Source organism: Manacus vitellinus, unplaced genomic scaffold (genome assembly GCF_001715985.3).
Source record: "Manacus vitellinus isolate BGI_N305 unplaced genomic scaffold, ASM171598v3 scaffold_8_pilon, whole genome shotgun sequence".
Taxonomy (NCBI): Eukaryota; Metazoa; Chordata; class Aves; order Passeriformes; family Pipridae; genus Manacus; species Manacus vitellinus.
Genome location: NW_021940864.1, coordinates 2,989,495 through 3,009,816, shown reverse-complemented (window position 1 = coordinate 3,009,816; position 20,322 = coordinate 2,989,495). Strand labels below are relative to the sequence as shown.

The following is a 20,322-nucleotide window of genomic DNA, read 5'->3' as shown; positions in this document are numbered from 1 at the left end:
GTGACAAATATGTCAAAAATACTGCTTATGAGAAATGTGTTTATGGGAGGGAAACACAGTGGTTGACAGGAGTCCAGGCTTCATTATTGCCCTGTGCGTGACCTGAGAGGAATTGCCAAATCAGACTTTTTCAAAGGAGCCATCTGTGAACACAAGTGCAGTTCCCCTGTTCTGAACTGGCATCTGACAGTGAACTATTCAAATCTGAGCTCTTGACCCTCAGTTCAGTAGAGAGAGAAAGAAGAACAACTAAATAAGGACAATTTACCAGATCCATCGTAGGAGGTGAGCTGGTGCAGGTGCTCAGAGTGGCTGGTTTGCACCTGATGATCCACAGCTTGGACACTGAGGTGAAGGCAAACCAGATTCATTTCTGGCTCAATCCCTCATAGGATTTTTTAGACACCTTGCATATCACCTGAGCCACACTTAGTGATGTGGAAGATCATTCCTCTGAAACTTCAACCTTAGCATTTTCAAAACCAGGTTGCTGCTCTGGCTAAAATTAATGCACATTTAGAAATAGGTTTAAATTACAACACTGTTGGGCCTTAATTTCTCTCTCAATGAAATTAAACACTTTGTCAGACCTGCATGTTTTAAGTATTAACAGACAGGCTTTATTAATGGATGTTCCAGGTAATTGAGACAATAAGATTTCATTATCTGACCCATCTTGCTAGAATTTGTGGAATATCATGCTCTTCCTTGCTTCAAGGGTTGGTCCATTTCATTTACCAGCTACAGACCTCAGTATGTTTCCTCTGTGGACAAATTGGTAAATTAGTCAGCTGCCAAAAGGGAGTAATTTGACTTACCTGAAATGAGCAGCAGTGGGATGAAAACACATTACCTCTGTCCCACTGGATAAGCCTCAGATTGTATTGAAATAGAATTAGGCCAAGGGAGTCAATGTACTGGATAATAATGAAATGTTTAATGTGAATTAGCTGCATATAAAATTAATACATTAGAATGAATTGCTGAAGAAAGGAAACTGTGTCAGGCCTTTATCCTGAATCTATAATATTAGACTTTAAAATGGTGCACTCTTCTGTTTATAGAAGAGCAAAAGTAAAGGTATTGAATTTGTGTTCTTTATTTGGATGAGAGAAATAGGTGTAAATAATTATCTATGTATCTATCTATCTACCTATCTATCAGAGCAGTCAAATCAGGATGCCACTGAACCAAGGCTAATATGTTTGGGTCTGGACCAGACCTGAGAGGTTACAGACAAAAATCTAAACCTAAAACTCATTCATTATCAACCTGGGCTTTTTTTTCTGGGCGTTAAATCTAAAAGTAATATTTGTTCTGGCCATTCAAAGGTGAGTTGAAATGTTGCCTCAGTCTTAAAAGGCTTAATATAAAATGGGCAAACTTTTCAAACTAATTGGCAAATATCATCTTTGCCTGTGAGGTATGGAAGGGGTGCAGAATGAGCTGTGGCATGAAAATTACAACTATCCATCTGCACTCTGGGTGGGTTTTGCTTTTGGTTTGTTCTTTATTTATTTATTTTCAAAGCTTTCTTGTTGCCTTCTCTGTTCTAGGTTCATTTCTTTTTCTCAACGCATCAGAGAGGCCGAGCCCCATCATCCTGAGCCCTTGGCTGAGAAGCAGCAGTGATCAATGTGTAGTTCAAGTGGCTGTGTATAAGTTTTACCAGCAGAGTGGAGAATATATTGCTCGTGTCCATCCCATTGATGAAAACAGCAGTGAAATCTTATCAGTGAAGAGTCCAGAGAAACATGGGTAAGTCTCATCCTCTCATTTGACTCACAGCTTGAATTGAGAAAAATCACTCTGCTGTGCAGTATAGTCACAAAATGCATGCTGTACATCTAAGGGGAGCAGGACACCACAGAGGGTAGATGTTTGTCTTCCATGGGTCTAAAATATCATGGAAGCTGGAGATTGATGCTTATTTTATTACACAAAGCATCAGCAAACTTCTGGATCCATGCAACTGAATCTCTAAGTGGACATCACATTTATTGTCTGTGCTTACAGGTGCAGATGTAGTTTGGATACTCATCCTAAATTTAAAACTTTTCTGTCTAATTCACTCTGTCTGATTTCTTTTTACTAATTCTTTACCCATGTAAAGAATATCTTAGAATATCTACTGAGTCTTTGCAGTTTCATGTGTCTGCATATATTTTCAGTTTTGCTTTGCATTTGTGTTTTTTGTCAATAAAGCAGCTCAGAACTACTGGCAGAGGAGTAAAGCTTTTGATCTTTCAAGGGTGCAACTGTTTGAAATGTTTTATCCTTTTTGTGCAATTAATCTTGATGATGTTTTAATTTGTCAGACTTCCTGTGTATTCTTTTAAATTTTTGCTAGCAGCAGAACAGCAGGAGCTGAACACAGTAAATATTTCAAGATGCTGTGGTAGTAGAGTAACTGAGACTTTAATTTGGATATATGTGAGGCTAGTGCCCTACCTGCTCTATATACTGATTTATTTTTATTTTTATTTTTTACCTTTGTTGTGAAATGTGTTAAGAGGCATAATTTTCAGCAAACATCTCAAATTTTCTTTGTTTTGATCTGATAGATTAGAGAGTCTCTAATAACAAGTCTTGCTGGCTTGTGCTCGTAACAAGATGTGATTATCTGATTACTGTCTACAGCAAATTCTGTATTTTCCAGTAGCAAAAGGAGAATGTGCAATAAAAAACTTTGCAGGAGATAACCTAACTCATAGAAACAGTTTGAATAGTTGTAATTCTCATATAACACATGGCCTATAAAAGTGAGGAGGAGAGCTTGTGTGTGGATCTAGATCATACTTAGTTCCAGCAACATCATCCAAATTGTAAATTGCTGTTGATGTCTGGGGAGAGGCAATTAGAGGAGCTGCAGCAGCTGTCTTCTTCCTTAGCTCTTTGCAAATGCTGTGCTCTATGTCACAGCTAATAAACATGCTTTGTGCAAAGTGCCTCCTGTGTTGGCACTGCCACTGTTCCTTGGCACTCGCGGGGAATATTGCTGTGGGCCAAATGCTTTGGTCTGCTCCAGCTCGGATCTGTGGGTGGGCAGAACTCACCAGGAGCACAGGCAAGTGTCAAATATAAGGAGCCTTGAAGGGAAGGGAAAGATCACTCTAAGTACAATAACAAATTCCTACCTTTGCCATCTGCTGGAGACGACACGGACTCCTCAGTTGGGTGTTGCAGATGGAGATTGTCACCACAGGAAAAAGAGTGTTTGTACTTTTACAGAAGGAGGTTTTGATTATAGCTTGGCTGTCCCATATGCTTGCCAGAAGTGCAGCTTGCTCTCCAGCAGCATCACCGAGGTGTGTAGGGTGGTAAGGATGTGCCTGTGGCTTTCGTGGTTTTGCATGTTTGGCTTCTTGGTATTCCCTTGCTGTAAAACTTTGCAGTTGGAGCACCTGACTGGTCCATTTTTTTCCCCCTCCTCGGGGCCTATCCCTTCATTGTGAGGGGCAGTAGTTCTTCCCCCAGTTCACAAGGCAGAAAAACTCTGATGCTATACCCATGTAAATATCATATGGGGATAGTTAATTAACTACCCACAGACTGCAGACACAGATGATAGGGTGGCAATTTGTCACCATTTGCCCTGAATCTTCATTCTAGAATTTGAGTGCTCTTCTGCCCTTTGTTTGAAGGGATAATATTCATTATTCCAGCTTTGATAACACAACACGTCAGTCTCGCTTTTGTAAAAATCTTCTTTTGTTTAAATAGGAATTCAGAATAGCTGATCGAAAGTCAAGAATAATTCTATAAAGTTCTTAAAAGAACTAGCAGTCCTACAGTGGAAATATGTTCTGTTTGATATTTTATTTTGTCTTGGAAATTGCAAACAATTGTATTTTTTTATAATGAATTCTTTGACCATGCTATAACCAAATAGTTTCTAAAATTTTATAAGGATCTTAGCTCTAGGCACAAGGTAATTGAATTCCTCAGTGAACCTGCACTAGAAATAAAAGCACTTTAAAGTTCCACGGTGACACTTCTTTGATTCCATATGCTTTATATATTGTTTTGAAAACAAGAGGTGTAAAGTGTGTGTAGTTCCCAGTGACTGGCATCTGCAGTAGTGAGTCCATGATATGACTTAAAGTCATAGAAGGACGGGAATGTTTTTTTGAAACAAATGCACCTGGAGGATGATAAAGCAATAAGTTAATTCCAGGGTGGATTTTGTCATATCTTGAACTATACACAGCATCAATATCTTCTTTACACTTTTTTTTTCTCTTTTTCGTTCTTTTTTAATCTCCATAACCTGAATTACATATATTAAGATCTTACAAGGTCTTCACAGTTCACCTACATTTACAAGAGAAAAAAGTAGATGCTGTCAGGTGTTACTGTTTCATTCAGGGTGAAACCAGGCAAGCAAAGGTTTTGGTTGACAGCACTTGAAGCTGATTTTAAGTAGAATATACGTAAAGCTGTGAAATTGTACTAGGTAGAGACAGCATAGCACCCAGTATTTATTTGTTACCAGAGTTCCTTGGTGTTGTCTTTGTGTGTAAATTATCAGGTGTGATTATGCACAAAGACTCAAAGCAAAACTAGTGGGGTTCTGTTTGTTCCTCTCTGTTTGTCTCATTTTCTAAAGAAAAATAGCACAAGCCTGTGGACTAGAGTTGTACCAGTTCCTTAATGAGCCAGAGTCATTACAGAAATTCATGTGTGGAAGACACTTATTAGTTTTATTTTCTTACTTGATATATTTCAATGCAGCTGATCTATTGCATGCAGGAAGAAAGCTGGCTAATTTAAGATGCATCACATTGCAGCAGGGTGGGGCAGATACGACGGACACCAGGAAGAGTATGGCAGAAGTGATGGCTGCAAATGATTCTTGAGTGATGAAAAACACCAGAGGCTGTCAAAAGGATACTTGTTTTGTGTTATACAGAAAGTCTGCCAAATACAATCATGACTGTTACACATAATATATTTACAACAATCCTTATCACTCAGAAGGTAACTATATCCTTGTTTATCAGTTCAACAGAATTGTATACTTTTTTTTTTTAACAAGCAGGTAGATCTTATTCCACATTTATGTATGGGTCTGGAACACCTTTGGTTAAACCTTCTTTAAATTAGTTCCTAAGCAATCAGTAGCACTCCTCTACAGGGAACAACACATTGCTGTGTTCTTTTAGAATGAGATTTGTTGCATGATAGTGTTTCTAGATTATCTGACTCTGTGGATGTGTTTTTTATATGGTTAGTCTGTTCTGACACCTTTTGCAATTCTATTGGGTTTTACAAGCACCTGCAGATGATACAGGGAGAGAACCAGTGCAGTGCTATTGATCCTTTGTAATGGCAGGAGTTGTTATAATTCCTGCCATGGAGCACAGCACTCTCTGATTTATCTCAAATACCGCTAGATGTGGGTACTGGTTTTTGCTGTTTTTCTGCTCCCATGGTGCTGTATACAATCCTTTCTTGTTCTATTTAATGGATTTCCTATTGTCTATTTCTAGAGGTGAGGAGGCAGCAAGTATGTTTATGTAGCGTATTGGTTATTTGGCAAAGCAGAGTTGCTTCCACAATTTGAATTTTCACTTCTGGGTGCTTGTCAGATTGTCAGCGTGGCCACTGATTTCATTTCACCTCTCATTTGCTTTCCCATGTGTTAAATTTATAATTATAAAGCAAGTAAGATTGTAAATGTGCTTAGTAGAGTGGAGAAAACACAAAGGAAAACTTGCCAACAAGGTCAGAGTTTGTAATAAAGGATTGATTTTTATTTCTTTTGATTATTGTATTTTGGAGAAAGAAGAGTTGGGCAAGGACAAAAATATCATGGTTCATTTTAATTACCACTATTATTTTACATCTTTACTTGCACTGTTAATGGTGAGTTACAGTATTATATACTATATTTCAAACCAAACTTTATTTAAGAACATAGCTAATGACACCATATCTCCAGTTTGGTCTTTTATCATAGACCTCCCTCATCAGTAATCCCATAATGGTGTTCTTGCCCCAAAAAGTAATGTAGCGAGTGGATGTTGATACTGTTCAAATGACTGAAGGACTCTGAGGCCTCCCTGAACATGGGAAGTGGGGAAGATCCTTGGATTAGCTACTTCAGTGGGAATATCAGGATATCAGCCTTGTTTAGGTGTAGATTCAAAAGGTAAGAGTTGAACTACTGGATTGAGTTCACTTCTAACATCTGTCCCACATTCCCTGCATCAGCTGGGCACACTGCATGTTTGTTGTGCTGATGCTTTTTCTCTATAGGACAGAGCAGGGTAGTTTCTCTGAGATATTTTTCTGTATATTCTTAAACTGTAATTGCTGTATGTCAGTGTGACTTTGTCTCTTCCTACAAATCCTTGCAACACTTCAGAGGCAAAGGGAGGTTGAGGCTGTGGCACTAACACATCACAGGATCTGTTCTGTCACCCCACACTTAGGGGATGTGGACTGTAGAATCCCTGCAGAGAACTGATGATACTGAACATCTTTTGACTTCAGCAAATGACATAAATTGACTTTGCAAGCCATATGTGATTTTTGAACTGTGAGTAGGACCTTTAGACTTATTCTAAAACCTTAACCAAACTTGAGATTCATCTGAAGACTTTTGTGTAAATATGTGAAGTTTAAGGTGTTTCTTAAATAAAACTTGAAATCTGAACATGCGAGACTGAGCAAGGAAGCCATAAAATACTACTACTTCATATAGCCAGTACTTTAGTAGGTGCATGTATGTTTGTGCACAGAGCACTTCCAACAGAGAAAGTTTACCTTGTTTTGAAGGTTACTACAAATCATGATAGGCTATTCCCTTTCTGGCATCTGCAGCTTCACTTGAGATTGATTGCATTGATAGATGTCAAGAAAAATGTATGAAGGAATCACTAGCAACTGTCACATTTGACCTTGGGGCTTGAAATCTGAAGGTTATTTCTGGTTCTAGTGTCGTTTGGATTGTTCTGTTGTTCTGTTCTAGTCTTGTTTGGGTTGTTTTTTTTTTCTTTCTTTCTGCCCAATAGTTTCAGTAGCTTGTCTCAGATACCATGACCTCAGTAGAAGGATCCTGGAACCCTTTAACCTTAAAAATACCATTCTCAGATTAGTGGTAATATGAATTTGCCTGACTTTTTTTGCGAGGAGAGTGCGATGTGGGTTTTATTCCTTCTCCTTGAAAAACTTTACAAAATTCAAGTCTTTGTTGTGCAAATGCCTGGACTAAAACATAAAAAGAATGAGAATAAATTGTGTGTATTTGGAGCATTTATAGTAATTTTTACGCATCAAAATATGTCTCAAAATTTATAGTGCAGTTTTTTTGCAGAGAACTCTGCATCAGGAGTTGAAGTGATTCAGCCTAAACTATGCATTTGAGAAATCCAGGTAATCCAAGAAAATAATTTGGATTTATGGACTCGTTAAAAACTAAGCTCTCTGACCTTGGTGGCCAGGTACCACTAATCCTTAATTTTAGAGAGGAAACTTCCATTGTTCTAGACAGAAAATTAGCACTTAAACTTTTCCTGTGCTACTATCCACTAGCCAACTTTTAGTCCCTTTCAGTCAGGGCAATTAAGTGCAAAGAAAGAAAAAAGAGGGGAAGGAAAAGCAAAGAAAAAGTTGGTGTCTCTTTTCACCAGTGCCAAGTACAAGGGGACAATCACTTCCCTAGTCCTGCTGGCCACACTATTGCTGATATGAGCCAGGATGCCATTGGCCTTCTTGGCCACCTGGGCACACTGCTGGCTTGTTTCAGCCACTGTTGACCAGCACCCACAGGGCCTTTCCTGCTGGGCCACATTCCAGCCACTCTTCCCTCAGCCTGTAGCACTGCCTGGGGTTGTTGTGGCCAAAGTATAGGACCCAACACTTTGTCTTGTAGAATCTCATACTGTTTGGGAGATTTAAATTAAAACCATTCAGAATGTATAAGGTGAAATGCAGCACTTCAAAGCTTTATGAAACAGTAAGAACCTGACATACAAATGTCTGCAGATGTGGAAAGACTGTTTTCCCATTCCACTTGAGCACTAGAGTGAAGTAAATGTCTGTGCACTTCTGTTTTAAATGTCTTAGTGGTTTTGCTGCTGGTGAAGTGCTATATTATTACTTGAGATAAACATGGGTCCTTTCTGTAGATTTTTTTTGCAGTATTGGTTTGCTTTAAAGCATACCTTAGATTTCCATGTAAACTCAAGTAGAACAAAGCAGTAGCTTCAGACTGCTCCAGGAAAGTTTACTGCATTGTCAGTTGAGATTGAACTGTAGCAGCTTATTTCTTCTTACAGACATTTATATGGAAGCAAAGTTTTTATGACAAAAATTATATATTAGTATTACCAGAAATTGAATTTTGAGTGCCATTCACTATTGTGGTGGATCATATTGGGAAGGAACAATATTGTATGACCTCTTGGACCAACTAAAGCCAACTGATTTCAGTTCAGTAATGAGTAATTGCAACTACTTTTTTTTTTTTTAAACAGTTGATTACAATCCCAATCAAACTGATTGAAAATCATTTTGGGCATTTTGGGGGAAAATTGCTCTTTCTTTTCTTGTAATATCCATTATCAGACAGTTATTAGGTGTCAGTGCTGCATTTTAGTGATGTCTGCCAGAATCAAATACGAACAGGAAGGACAAAGTTGTGTAGTCTTCTTCCAGTTACAACAATAAAAAAGGGCATGGGGGGAAAAGTCTTTTCAAGTTGAAATAAAATTTGCAAATGAGGAAAGTTTTTGCCAAATATGAAAATTTGGCTTACTACAGAAGCAAATTACTTGGTGTCCAGAGAATGGAAAACAACAAAAAAAAAAGTAAAAGTTATTTTACAGGCTAAGAGTTCACTTTTTACCTACTGGAGTAGCCTTTTCTACTGCTTTTAACATGGTGCTGAACATATTGTAGTGGAGGAGGGCTGTGGGTGGTGAGGTGGATGCCCAGTGTGCCTTGGCACGAGGATCCTTGTGGCTTCCCAAATAATCATAGCACCTCTTGGTGACCTCCTTGGGCTCTGGGAGCTACTTCTGTTTATGGAACACCAGAGACTGGCACATCTGACTCTGTAGAAATAATGCCAAACTGACCACAATAACAGAGTTGAGGCACCCTTAATCCACATGCTTTGGATATTTGTTCTGTTGAAACTAAAGTTTCCTTAATAAAAATGTATTTCTTACAGGGCTGAAACAATTTCTTCAGACCACTCTGAGAAACGTAATCCGACTTTTATACTGTCCAAATCCTGGGCACAAAAGTCTTTCATTGTAAACTTCTATACCTTGTGTCCTCCAGAATTATTTGCAGGCTCTTCTTCTCTTGTTATTATGCTGTTCTCACTTTCCAGAGTATGGGTTGGCTTTTTCTCCCCCATTCTCTCATTACTTTAACTTGTTTCCCTTGTTTCATAGATCATGTGTTTTCTTCTCTACACGAAGGCTTCTACTTCAATTTTTAAAAGTCGTCCCAAACTAATCTTCACAGCCCCATCTTGATGCTGGTACATGTTGCACTTCTATCAGCACGGACATGCCAGGATGAATTCGGTTTTTGTAAAACCTGAACAAGCAAACCACCTGCCGCACATACACACACCACCTAACTTTGTCATTCCAAGCATGTGCAAACACTCCATTTTGTCATCTTTCTTTTCTTCGTTTGGGTGTCCTTTCTGCTATACGGAATTGCAACAGTCTCTTTAGAATGCTTTGCTACCTCCAAGTATGCCTTCCCACAGCCAAATGCTTGCAACATTTGTTTCCAGAGACTAGGCAATTAATATTGCCAGCCTTGTTTCTAGTTATTTTTCCACTCCCCTCAAGCTAAGCTCTCTGTCATTCTGCTGTTGGCAAAGTTTTATAACAAGCCTGCGGTATAATTGCTTTCTGCATCTCCTATTTATTTTTGACCTTAAAATCCTTCTGAGTTTTGTGCAACCTCCTCTGCGGCTGTCCCATTTTGGAGCGTGGTTTTGTCACAGCGTGCAATTTCCTTGGGGCTTTCCTTGCTAATGCTTAAGAATATCCTTCTTATCCAAGGTAAATCTACCCTGCTGTAGGAAGTACTGCAGAAGATTTACAAGGTAATATTCCTCTCTTCAATTTCAGAAAGAAATTATTAACTAGGTGCTGATAACTTTGCAAGACCTAAAAAACAGTGTCCTTGACCCATCCAGCTGCTAAAAATGTTAGTCTAGTGGTAATACAGTTGATTCTGCATTCTAAGTAATGTTCTTGGCTATCACTCCGAAATTCCCTCAATTCTGTTCCATGACTTGCACCACAGGGTTCAAGTCCAGTAGGGCATTTTTGCACCCTCACTTTAAGGAACACTGTCTGTCTTGCTGCCTCACCAAAAATGGTGCCTGTTGTTCTCAAGTGCTGGTAAATCAGATGTTTTCCACTCAAGAAAGAAGAAAGAGAACTCTGACCAACTTATCTCTAACTTAGAATTTGCTTTTCCATATTAAAAAGAAATCAAAGATTTATTCAACAGGAATTTGGAAGTTAATTATCAATAAATTCCCACATGGGAAATTGATTGAAGGCTTAGAAATTATTTAGATTCCGATGCTTGCTGCAGTGGCAGAGGTGGCAGCTTGGAATTCTCTTTAGTGATTAAGGAAAGCACTGAACAACTTTCCACAGGGATACAGTGAGGACTGTACTGTATGACACCTGTGTGAAGCACTTTGCAGAGCTTTTAATTTAAAACTCAGGTACCATATTTGTTAAATAGTGCTGCTCCTGCCTGAAAGCATTTTTCTGTCAAATAGCTACCTTTGTTTTCTTTTGAATTTTATTGTGTTCTATGGCACACATCTGGTACAGTAGAAATTATATTCCTTTAATAAAGTACTTTCTCTTTTATACTGGCAGGGGGAAACCATTAGTGTTAGTGACTAGTCTGGCAAAAACATGAGGTTTGGGTTGACACCAACAGCAAAGGCACAGCCTTGTCAGATCTGCTTTATACACTGCTTGAATCAGATTGTTCCTTGACGTGTGCACTGTTGCAGACGGCTTTTCCCCACACTGTACTGCTTGTTTTTAAAACACAGCAATATACTGGAAACCATGAACATTCATGGCTTGCACAGTAGCATATTGGTGTCTTGTCTAGAGAAATGAGCAGTCCTCCCCATTTGGAAGTACTGACCTTTTCCTTCCCTTTTTTTTTTTTGCAAGGTCTGTGTTCATTAGTTTTCCTTTATAGACATTTGAGTTCTCTGGGTCACCAAGAACAGTTGCCAGCTTTTTATAAACATCAGTCCATAGCCTTATGATGTTTGTTGTGTCCTATATCAGGCCGACTAAATACAACTTTCCAAACAAGCAGTGAAGCTTGTTTGCTGAGTGTAATTGGAGCTTTTCCTCATCATCCCTGACTTGGTGTGCCATTCATGCTGATGGATTGAGGGCACAAAGGCACTTAATAAAGTTCCTTTTGACAAGGCAAAGTTATTCTAAGCTGGGACTTGAATCAGCAGCATGTCTGCCATTCTTGGTGAGCTTCACATCAGGATAAGACTGCAGAAGATCGGCACAAGTCTAAATCTTTCACAAGGCAATGAAGATTTTATGACTCTGCTTTATCTAGCAAGGAATACATGCAGTAGAATAAATGAGACAAACTCAACTTCTCTCATATTCAGATCAGTGGCCAGTTATTATGATGCCCCTATAACAGAACGAAATTACACTAAGGGGAAGATTTTGTCAAAATATTTGTATTGAAATACTTTTTAATAAAGAAGCCAAATAATCTGATTTCCTTCAGCAGAAGAACATTCCAAAGTGTAGAAAGTTTCCCTGTGCAGTATGCTTGCTCAGAGATGTTAAGATAATTGCAGTTAGAAGATTGCTGTCACTTCATTAAGTGCAATGGATGACCTGATTATTTTTAGGATGCTAAGCATCCTAAGAGTGCCTAGCTAAATGTACAGCCACACCAGGAAATAAAACATGAGATGATTCATCTGGATATTGTCTTAGTTTAAATGTGTTCTCAAATGTAGCAACTGGTTTTTTGCATCTCTACCCCTTTTCTTTCTAAATGCCTGTCTTTCAGGAGGCTGTGGTTAGGGAAGTGTGGGCTAATGCTTCTGACAATTCAGATCCATATCAAAACCATGATGATTGTAATTTGTTATTGTTTTATGCCAGAAGAGCTATTCAGAGGCTTATTTCTTAGAGGTCTCTAGATAACATCTGACACAAGTTGATTTCCCTTTTTTCTGTTGTCTGGGAACCTGGGCTCCTTTCATTCCTTTAGGCAATTTCTCCAGGTCAAGGCTGAGGCATGTATCTGGACTGTTTGAAAGGGCATTATCTGCTCTTACTATTTCTGTTTTAGATATGGCATTTTGATTGCCAGTATCAAGGCAGTTACAGTTGACAGTGTCTAGTAAAACAGCCCTTCTCAAGTAATGAAAGATACTGTCAACTTCAGTGTTTACTCACAGTCAGACCACTATCAATATTTTTTTTTTCAAGAACATCTTGCTTTCTTTTCACTTATTACTTACCACCACTATTCTGTTATGGAAGGGGTAAAAAAATTCTATATAATTTTACTGACCTCTTTACTTAATAAGTCAAAAACTGAGAGATTGGTGTTGTCTTGGACAAGAGAATGTCTATCTTCCCCTCAACTCTTTTATCTCTTCTTGCTTATTCTCAGGGCTAACTTTCCCCCTGTTCCCTCTATCTCAACATATTCTTCCCTTCTAGTTTTGTATTCCAGGCTTTTCTTCTAAAACAGGCTTTCCAGTCCCTTTAAATAGGTCTCATTCTCTCTCTCCTTTCATCTCTTGCTCCTGTCCTGCTTGCCTTTGACTTGGGTATGTTTCTTCATCGTGTGTTCCAGATCCAGGTCTGGTACTGCCTGATGCAGCCCCTGGTGAGCACTGGATTCCCTCCCTTGTCCAGTTCTGTAGGAAAGTCTCTGCCAAGGGGACACAAACATCAGCTTAGAGGCTTGCAAACTGGCCTCATTGAGATGAATTTTCACAGGAAGGGACATACAAATGAAGCAAGTGATTCTATAGAACTCTGGCAACACTTTCATCAGTGATCTGAAGGACTTTTACAAACATTAAGACCCTGCTGAAGTAGATGCTACAATACAGGTGGACACAGTCAACTGCTAGATATTCTAACAGATCATAAGTGAGGTTGGTACTCAAGAGATATGTGGCTGAGTGGGCCTGCATTTATGGCATTTTTTTACTAGAAGAGTGGAGTTTTAATGGAGAGAGATAACCTTGATGTCTGGGTTTTAAGAGTCAAAGGAATTGATCTCGGTGGAGATGTTAATGTGTATCTCCTCCACCTCAGGTGAGTGACCTAACACTGGGGAACAGGCATTAACTCACTGAATTTCAGCATACACACAAAATCTAGATTCTCCATTTGTTGCAGTGCAGAAACACCTGTAGGGGCAAAGATAAGAGGAAAAAGATATTGTTCAGAGGTTAGGACTATTGTAGTTCTGTATCCTGAGTCTTCATCATGAGCAGCACTTGGCAGATACATTTCTATCCTTCAGGGGACAGGCATTGCACATACTCTTTCCATCTTCTCTTCCCCATGCCCCTCCCAGCTCTTCTCATTGCATTAATACTCCGTATTCCTCAGACATGGACGTCTGATTTGTGTCCGTCTAACTGAATTGTAAACACTTTTTTTCTCAAATTAATCACTACCCAATCCCAATTTCATGTGCCTTTGATGCCTGGTTTTAATTGCCTTAAAGTAGAAAGCTTCAATGAGCAGAGAAATTAAAGTTGCAAAATCCTGATGGCTTTTTTATTTTTGTTTGCCTCCACAGTCAACTTGAAGAGTATATTTTTGGTTGGGTTTTTTCTTTCTCTCTTTTTTTTTTCCCTTAAGCAAGTGAATGTCTTATTAGTTTTCCATCCCTGACAGAGCTGCAGGCTTAGCTGCAATGGGTAGACTACATTTTAGCTCCAGAACACAAAATGTGTTCTGAGTTGCCTACGCTCTGAAAGAGATCTTGCAAGTCAATGAAATGAGCTCTCCCTTTCTTTTGAAGCAGAGCTTCACTCAGGAAGAAAACTGCTATTTGGACAGATTGAAACCCCTAATATATAATGGCGTCTCAGGGATATCATGAAAAGGACAAAAGTGGGAATGAAGCACATTGTATCCAACTAAAAAGCCAGAAGTAATTTAGGACTATTGCCTTTTTTCTTTTATCCAGAAAATGTATCTTCCATGAAATCAGAACTTTTTGTGGGAAAAGTTCAATTTTGACTGTGTTTTCCCTTAGGGTGAGGTAGACGAAATACTGGTTTCTTGGACTAACCCCAAATGCCTTCTTAGCTCTCTGCTCAGGATTACAGTGGGTGTCATTTTGCTGCCTGAGTTCATGCGCAGCAAAGTTTGTCGTTTTTCATGGGGATTGTTTTTCATCCCTCTGATGAGACAGCACGTCTGCTCCAGCCACTCTGTGGCATGCCATGGAAGTGACATGACTTGAGGAGCCTCATCAGAGTGCTGTTGGGAAAACTCTACACAAGGAATAATAGCATTTGATTGTCTGTCTGTGAGAGAGCCATACAGCAGTATGCAATTGAATGATGAATCGACTCAGACAGGTACTACAGGTCACCTATATAAAGCAAAGTAAAGCATGCTGATAAATGAATATCCTTTTTTTTTTGCTTTAAAAATTAAAAAAAAAAAAAGTGCTGCTTTACAAATTGTTTGGGGTTTAGAACTTAATGAAGTGTAATAGCAAAGTCAAAGGGTCCCATGTTTTCTCAGACTGAAGAGTAAAGTTACTTTGTGGAGAAAAATCCCCTTGGTGTAGGAAAAGTTAATTAATTATTGAGTGAAAAAGAAGCTGTCTGTCAAATTGCTAAATTTCAAATCTGAAATTTGTTGCCTTTTACCCACTTGGGCTTTTTTCTAGAACCAATATAACTGCTTTTTCCCAGTATTGACTTTTTCTTAATGACTTCTGCTTGTAGTCTTCTGTAATAATTTATGCCATGATCATGCTCAGTTATTATCTGCTGAGTGATAATAGAGTTTGTTTTACAAACAGCATTCATTGTAATGTAACTGTTCAGTACTGGCACAGCAAGCCACTGTAATAAATTCTGCAGGTTAATGCCATTCTTTACTCAGCTGTTGCTCAATTATCCATCAGAAAGTGTTTTGTTTTCTGTTCATTGCCTGTGACAGCCCTAGGGAGAGTTGTTTGGCGTTGTGGGTTTTTTTCAGCATTAAGGTGTAAAAGGGATTATGATGCCTTTTAACTTCTGAAATGTATTTTAAACATCCTATTGGAAAGTTCAAGATGTTCTTGAGGGGCAAAGACAGCCTTTATTGACTGTCTTTTTATACAGTTACCCTTTTTGACCAGAATAGTTATTCAGAACTGAAGATCCACAGGTTGCCTTTGTAAGGAAGAAAAGTTGGCAATGAGGCCAATGTTTTTGATCACTGTGTTGATTTGAAAACCAGGGGCATCAAACACCATGAAAATCTGTTGTTCACAGATCGTGTTGCCCAGAAGCCTCTCTAATCTTGTTTCTGGGCCACTCTCAGTACTTGGTGTTTGATATTTACTCTTTCCTGAATATGATGTTCCTGGTTTTCTTCCTCATTATGTTACTCCCTCGTATGTGCATTATAATATATATAGCAACAGGGATTTTCTATCTCATTCCCTAAAAAAATTACTGTTTTTTCTCTCTTTCTTTTTACCTGACTTTATACAGAATGAGGGTTTTTTTGTTTTTGTGCTAGTCATTGCTTATGCACGTAATTTGTATGTGTGAGAGAGAGAGGTACACACACATGTTCACATGCTCCCAGTTCTTGCTGACTGTTTCAACAGTATGATACCATATCTTGGTACATCCTTCATCCTGGAATGACTGCTAAAGGGTAGCCTTGTGGATACTTATTCCCTTTTGGAAAGGCCATCACTGTTATGCCAGTCCCATCCATCTTTTAGGGAATGCAGATATAAAATTATTTTGTAATGGTGTAGAAGAGGCGTAAGTTCAATATGTTTTCAACCACAGAAGGGGAAGGAAGGGAGGGGAGTGTTCCTCCAGCTCATTAATCAGAATGAGAATGAGAAATTGAAACAGCTTCCTAGTCATTTACTATTTGTTCCAAAGTAAATCTATCTAAATATTAGTGCACTGATGATAGAAAAAAGGAGGGTTATGGGGGAGAGAAGAAAAGAGCCTTGTCATTAGCTTGTCACGTGCTGTACATGGGAGACCAAAGATATATGTACTATGGCATCTCTGTAATGAAAACTTGAGCAATAAAAATAGTTTATTCCATGTTCTGGAAAAGGAACTCTCAGAGGAAACATATTAACAGTATTTCATATTACAAATTATTACTGCATATTCAGCTATCATTTCAAATGAGAATTGTATGTATTACAGGACAAGGGAAGGAAGATACAGTTGGTATTTCTTCTGTAAGCACAATTAAGATTTTATGCATCTGGCTATATCAGTTCTACCCTATAAATTTAGGCTAATACTTTAACAGAATGATGAGTCCATTGTCCATAGGATACTTGATGAACTTACACATGTCATTCAGGTTACATTGTTAGTGGCTGAATATGTGAGTCTCCTCATTTCACTGTTCCTAAACAGAAGAAGGTATTTTACAGTGTGGCAATGAGACTTGTTGAATATATCTAGTAGGGGATCATCTCCCACATTGAATTTACGGACTTCATTTTGCAGAAGTCAGATACTATCAAATAACAGTATTTGTGCTGAGTGCGAATAGTGTTTTTCCCACCATGCCTATAAATTTTGAATTAATTAAATGCTCTGTTTCATCCAGTTCCCTCTCTCCACCCAGCAGGATGGTGTGTGTTTGTTACCTTCTTACCCTATAACGAATTTTATGACCTTGCATAGGAAGTCATAGTTGTCTTCACAACAATTTGGAAGAAAGTTTAAAATACCACTCACAGTTTCTATATTAACATGTTGCCAGCAGAAAGCTATTTCTGTGTTGTTAGAACGTGGATTTTTCTCCTTCCTCCTCTAGCCTTCATTCTAGAGGAAGACATATTCCTACTTCATCTTCTTCTATCCTTTATACTCCCAAAAAACAGCCTCCATTTCTGTGTGTAGTTGGCTCTGACTGAATACCTCAGTTTCCAGTTTCTGAATTCTGAATGAAGTGACTGATATGTACTTGCACTTTGCAATTTAGCTTCAAATATGTGTGAAACTGAGAGAAACAAAAATTATTTTTCTTACTGTTTTTGTTTCTGGATATATAAATTGAAAAGTCTTAGAGACAACAGTTGTTCCAGAAGGGGTGTGCCACCAAATTTCCTAGTTCTTTGCCCCATTAAGGAGCAGAAAACCGAGTCTAGGGGAAACTGGCTACTATTTCCAATTTCTGCATTAGCTTACATAAAAGATGGAAGAAAGAAATGGCATTTTATTTTCAGGTCCTTCAGTCTGGCAGACTGTCAGGCTGGCCTGAGATTAGACCAGGTGAAAGCACACTTTGACAAATCACTCTGAACTTGGAGAAGACCTAGGCTGATGTTTGCAGAAACCAAGAGAAGCAGTTAACATAGGTGTAATTCAGCTGTTATAATTATTGCTTTCTGGAAACACAACAGTGTCTTATCCTGTTCACCTCTGTTGTGGCCTGGCTGGATGGGATGCTGAACACAGCTGCCTTGGACAAGGCTCTGAAGAAGCACTGCATAAAGCTTGCATTTTTAATCTCATGTACTGCTCACATTTGTACCTTAATGCTGTTGCATCAAGACAGTAGGATGTCTAATCCATATCATCAATGCCGTTTCTTCATTTATATTTACATTAAAATCATGTTAACAGTATCATTAACTTCTTTGTGATATTATAGTATAGCCTTATGAGTGTATTTTCAAAATGCTTCCTGTTGAAAGAGATTTCCAAAGTACTTTATTGCTAGCCAGAAATGGTTCTAGCAAACCAGTGAAACACTCTCTAATTAAATGAAAGTAGTTCATTTTCCTTTTTCTTCCCCTGAGATTGCAAGTCACAGTGGCACCCACAGATATCCTGCCTCTGTACTCAAAATGACAGTGAGCTTTTTTTCCTCTTCACAATTGACTGGCAGAGGATCTGAGCCACTCAATTTACTCGCAGTCCCACATGCTGTCAAAGATACAAGCCTGAAAAGTTCTGGAGGGTGAGAGTGAACACTGTTGCAGAATGAGTAATGGAAGTGTTGATTTACCATGGAGTTGCCCATCTGAGGTAGGTTATCTTGCAGCACAGGTATGAATGAGGACACTGCATTGAAGACATACTGTGACAAAACTATGCAATTTTGTAGAGGAAACTGTCCAATCTATGATGCAAGAACAGTAGGTTACACAGATGCTTATCAGTGTTCAACTGACTAGAAATAAAGCAGCTTGGCTCAGAAAATTATATTAAAGTTTTTTGTATTTCCCCCTTTATTTCCTTCAATAACTCTGGTGTTTTGAAATTAGATTTTTCCTGTGGTGTTCGTGATTCCCAAGAAACACAGGAGACCAAAGTGGGCTTATTATGAATATTCTGCTGTTTCTTTTAACATTCCTCTTCCATGATAATTTATAGTAGTAAATGTGTTTATAACATTTGTTTCAGGAAACACACATGGAGCAGGTACAATCTGAATCAAAACAAACTGATTTAAAAAGATCAAATGGCTGCTGAAAACATCCTTGTTGCTTTCTTCCTTAAATGAAAACCTGTTAAGTAAGGGTGCTTGCTGTAAGGCTGGATACAGCAATGTGTGTAAAACAAAGAGCTGGCAGCTGGAGGAATGTCATCAGGTGTGCACAGTATCAATTAAGTGGAGCATGAGGTTTTTAATGTTTAGGTAAATGGGTATCTTCTGGTGTGTGTCTTCAGTAAGGTAGCATCTGGTCTTTGCAGTGCCCATTTCAAACCCTCTTGATTAGGAATCTGTCCACAGAGTTCAGTAGTCTTTCAGTCAAGTCTTAAATCATCATGTACAAGTGTTTTAGATGGATTTTGCTTTCCTAATATGCTTTGAAATAGGTAGAATCAGGGGCTGCATCTGTGGAGTTTTTTAAATCTTTCTGTTTCAGCAAAGGCAACGTGTGGCACATAAGTTTGGTGAAAGAAATATGTGGAAATATCTCACCAACTAAATGTCACCCCCTCATTTTTTTTAATCAAAATGGGAAATTGTGCCCAGATCTCCCTTGCAATTTTTATCTTCTGACTGAAATTTCAGGAAGTAAATTTCAATACATCAACTTCAAGCAGCAACAGTCAGACAAATAAATGTCAATTTTATACTCTGAATGCTGACTGTTAGCAGACTTTATCATGGAGATGGGGGTAGATAGTGTGAGCAGATTCCTAAGGCAGAAAGAGTCTGCCAGAGGGACAAAGAAGTTATGCTAATATATGACATGGTTTAACCATATATAATTTAATGCTTTGCCCTTCAGCAACATCTTTCAGGTAAAAATCTGCAAGACTTTATCAAATAATAAGTTTTTTTAATGACATCTTTCTGCTATCCTACATATAGCTGATTAGAAGAAATGTTAAGGGACTGTTCACAAATGTATTCAGAGCCCTGCAGTCCTGTGTCACAGTTGTGTGTGGTGTTGTTAGACTTCCTAATTTTTGAGCCGTTGTCCTGCTGAATTCTTCTCTGCACCTTGAAGAATTTCTGTCACCACATCATTTGAACTGATATTTTTTGGGTTGGCGTTGTTTTGTTGTTGTTGTCCTCTGTGAGTGCTGTTTCTTCATCATGCAGCCATAATTGGAATCCCAACCTCCAGCTCTCTAAGTGCTAAAGGCAAATTTGTTATTGAGAGATTTTCATGGCTTTAGTCTGATAAAATAGAGCAACAGATGGAATCAATTCAATGTTTAGGTTAAACTGTGGCCCAGAGCAGGTATGATGTCTTAAATACCTCCCAGAGTTCCTTGGGAAACAGTAACAGAGACATTTGTGTCTGTGTGAAGTGAAATCTCCTCTAGTTCAGAATGTTGGGCAAAGCATGACATTTAGAGAGATTCCATAATGTTTGATTCCAAGAGAGAGAGTGTAGTACTCTACACCACCAGCACCACTGAGGCTGGACGTGCTTTGTGCCTTCAAACAGACTAGAAGAGGCTGGAAGACACACCTGTGACAACTTCATATTTTGTTATTATTGTCATTTGTCTATCTTGCTATAGTGAGTATAATCCTGTCAACAAACTCTCAGTGGTGGTGGTAGTGGACTCTTGCCGAGTCTGAATACAGGTTGCCAGCACGAGTC

At 38.6% G+C, this 20,322-nt stretch overlaps 1 protein-coding gene across 1 annotated transcript in view; it reads left to right on the top strand.

The window, feature by feature from the left end:
* ALK (ALK receptor tyrosine kinase) overlaps positions 1-20,322 on the top strand; it is a 225,744-nt gene that overhangs the window by 60,876 nt on the left and 144,546 nt on the right. Inside the window, exon 4 of the mRNA XM_018085039.3 lies at positions 1,557-1,758. Coding sequence (XP_017940528.2) covers positions 1,557-1,758 — 202 coding nt within the window. The remainder of the gene's footprint in view (positions 1-1,556; positions 1,759-20,322) is intronic.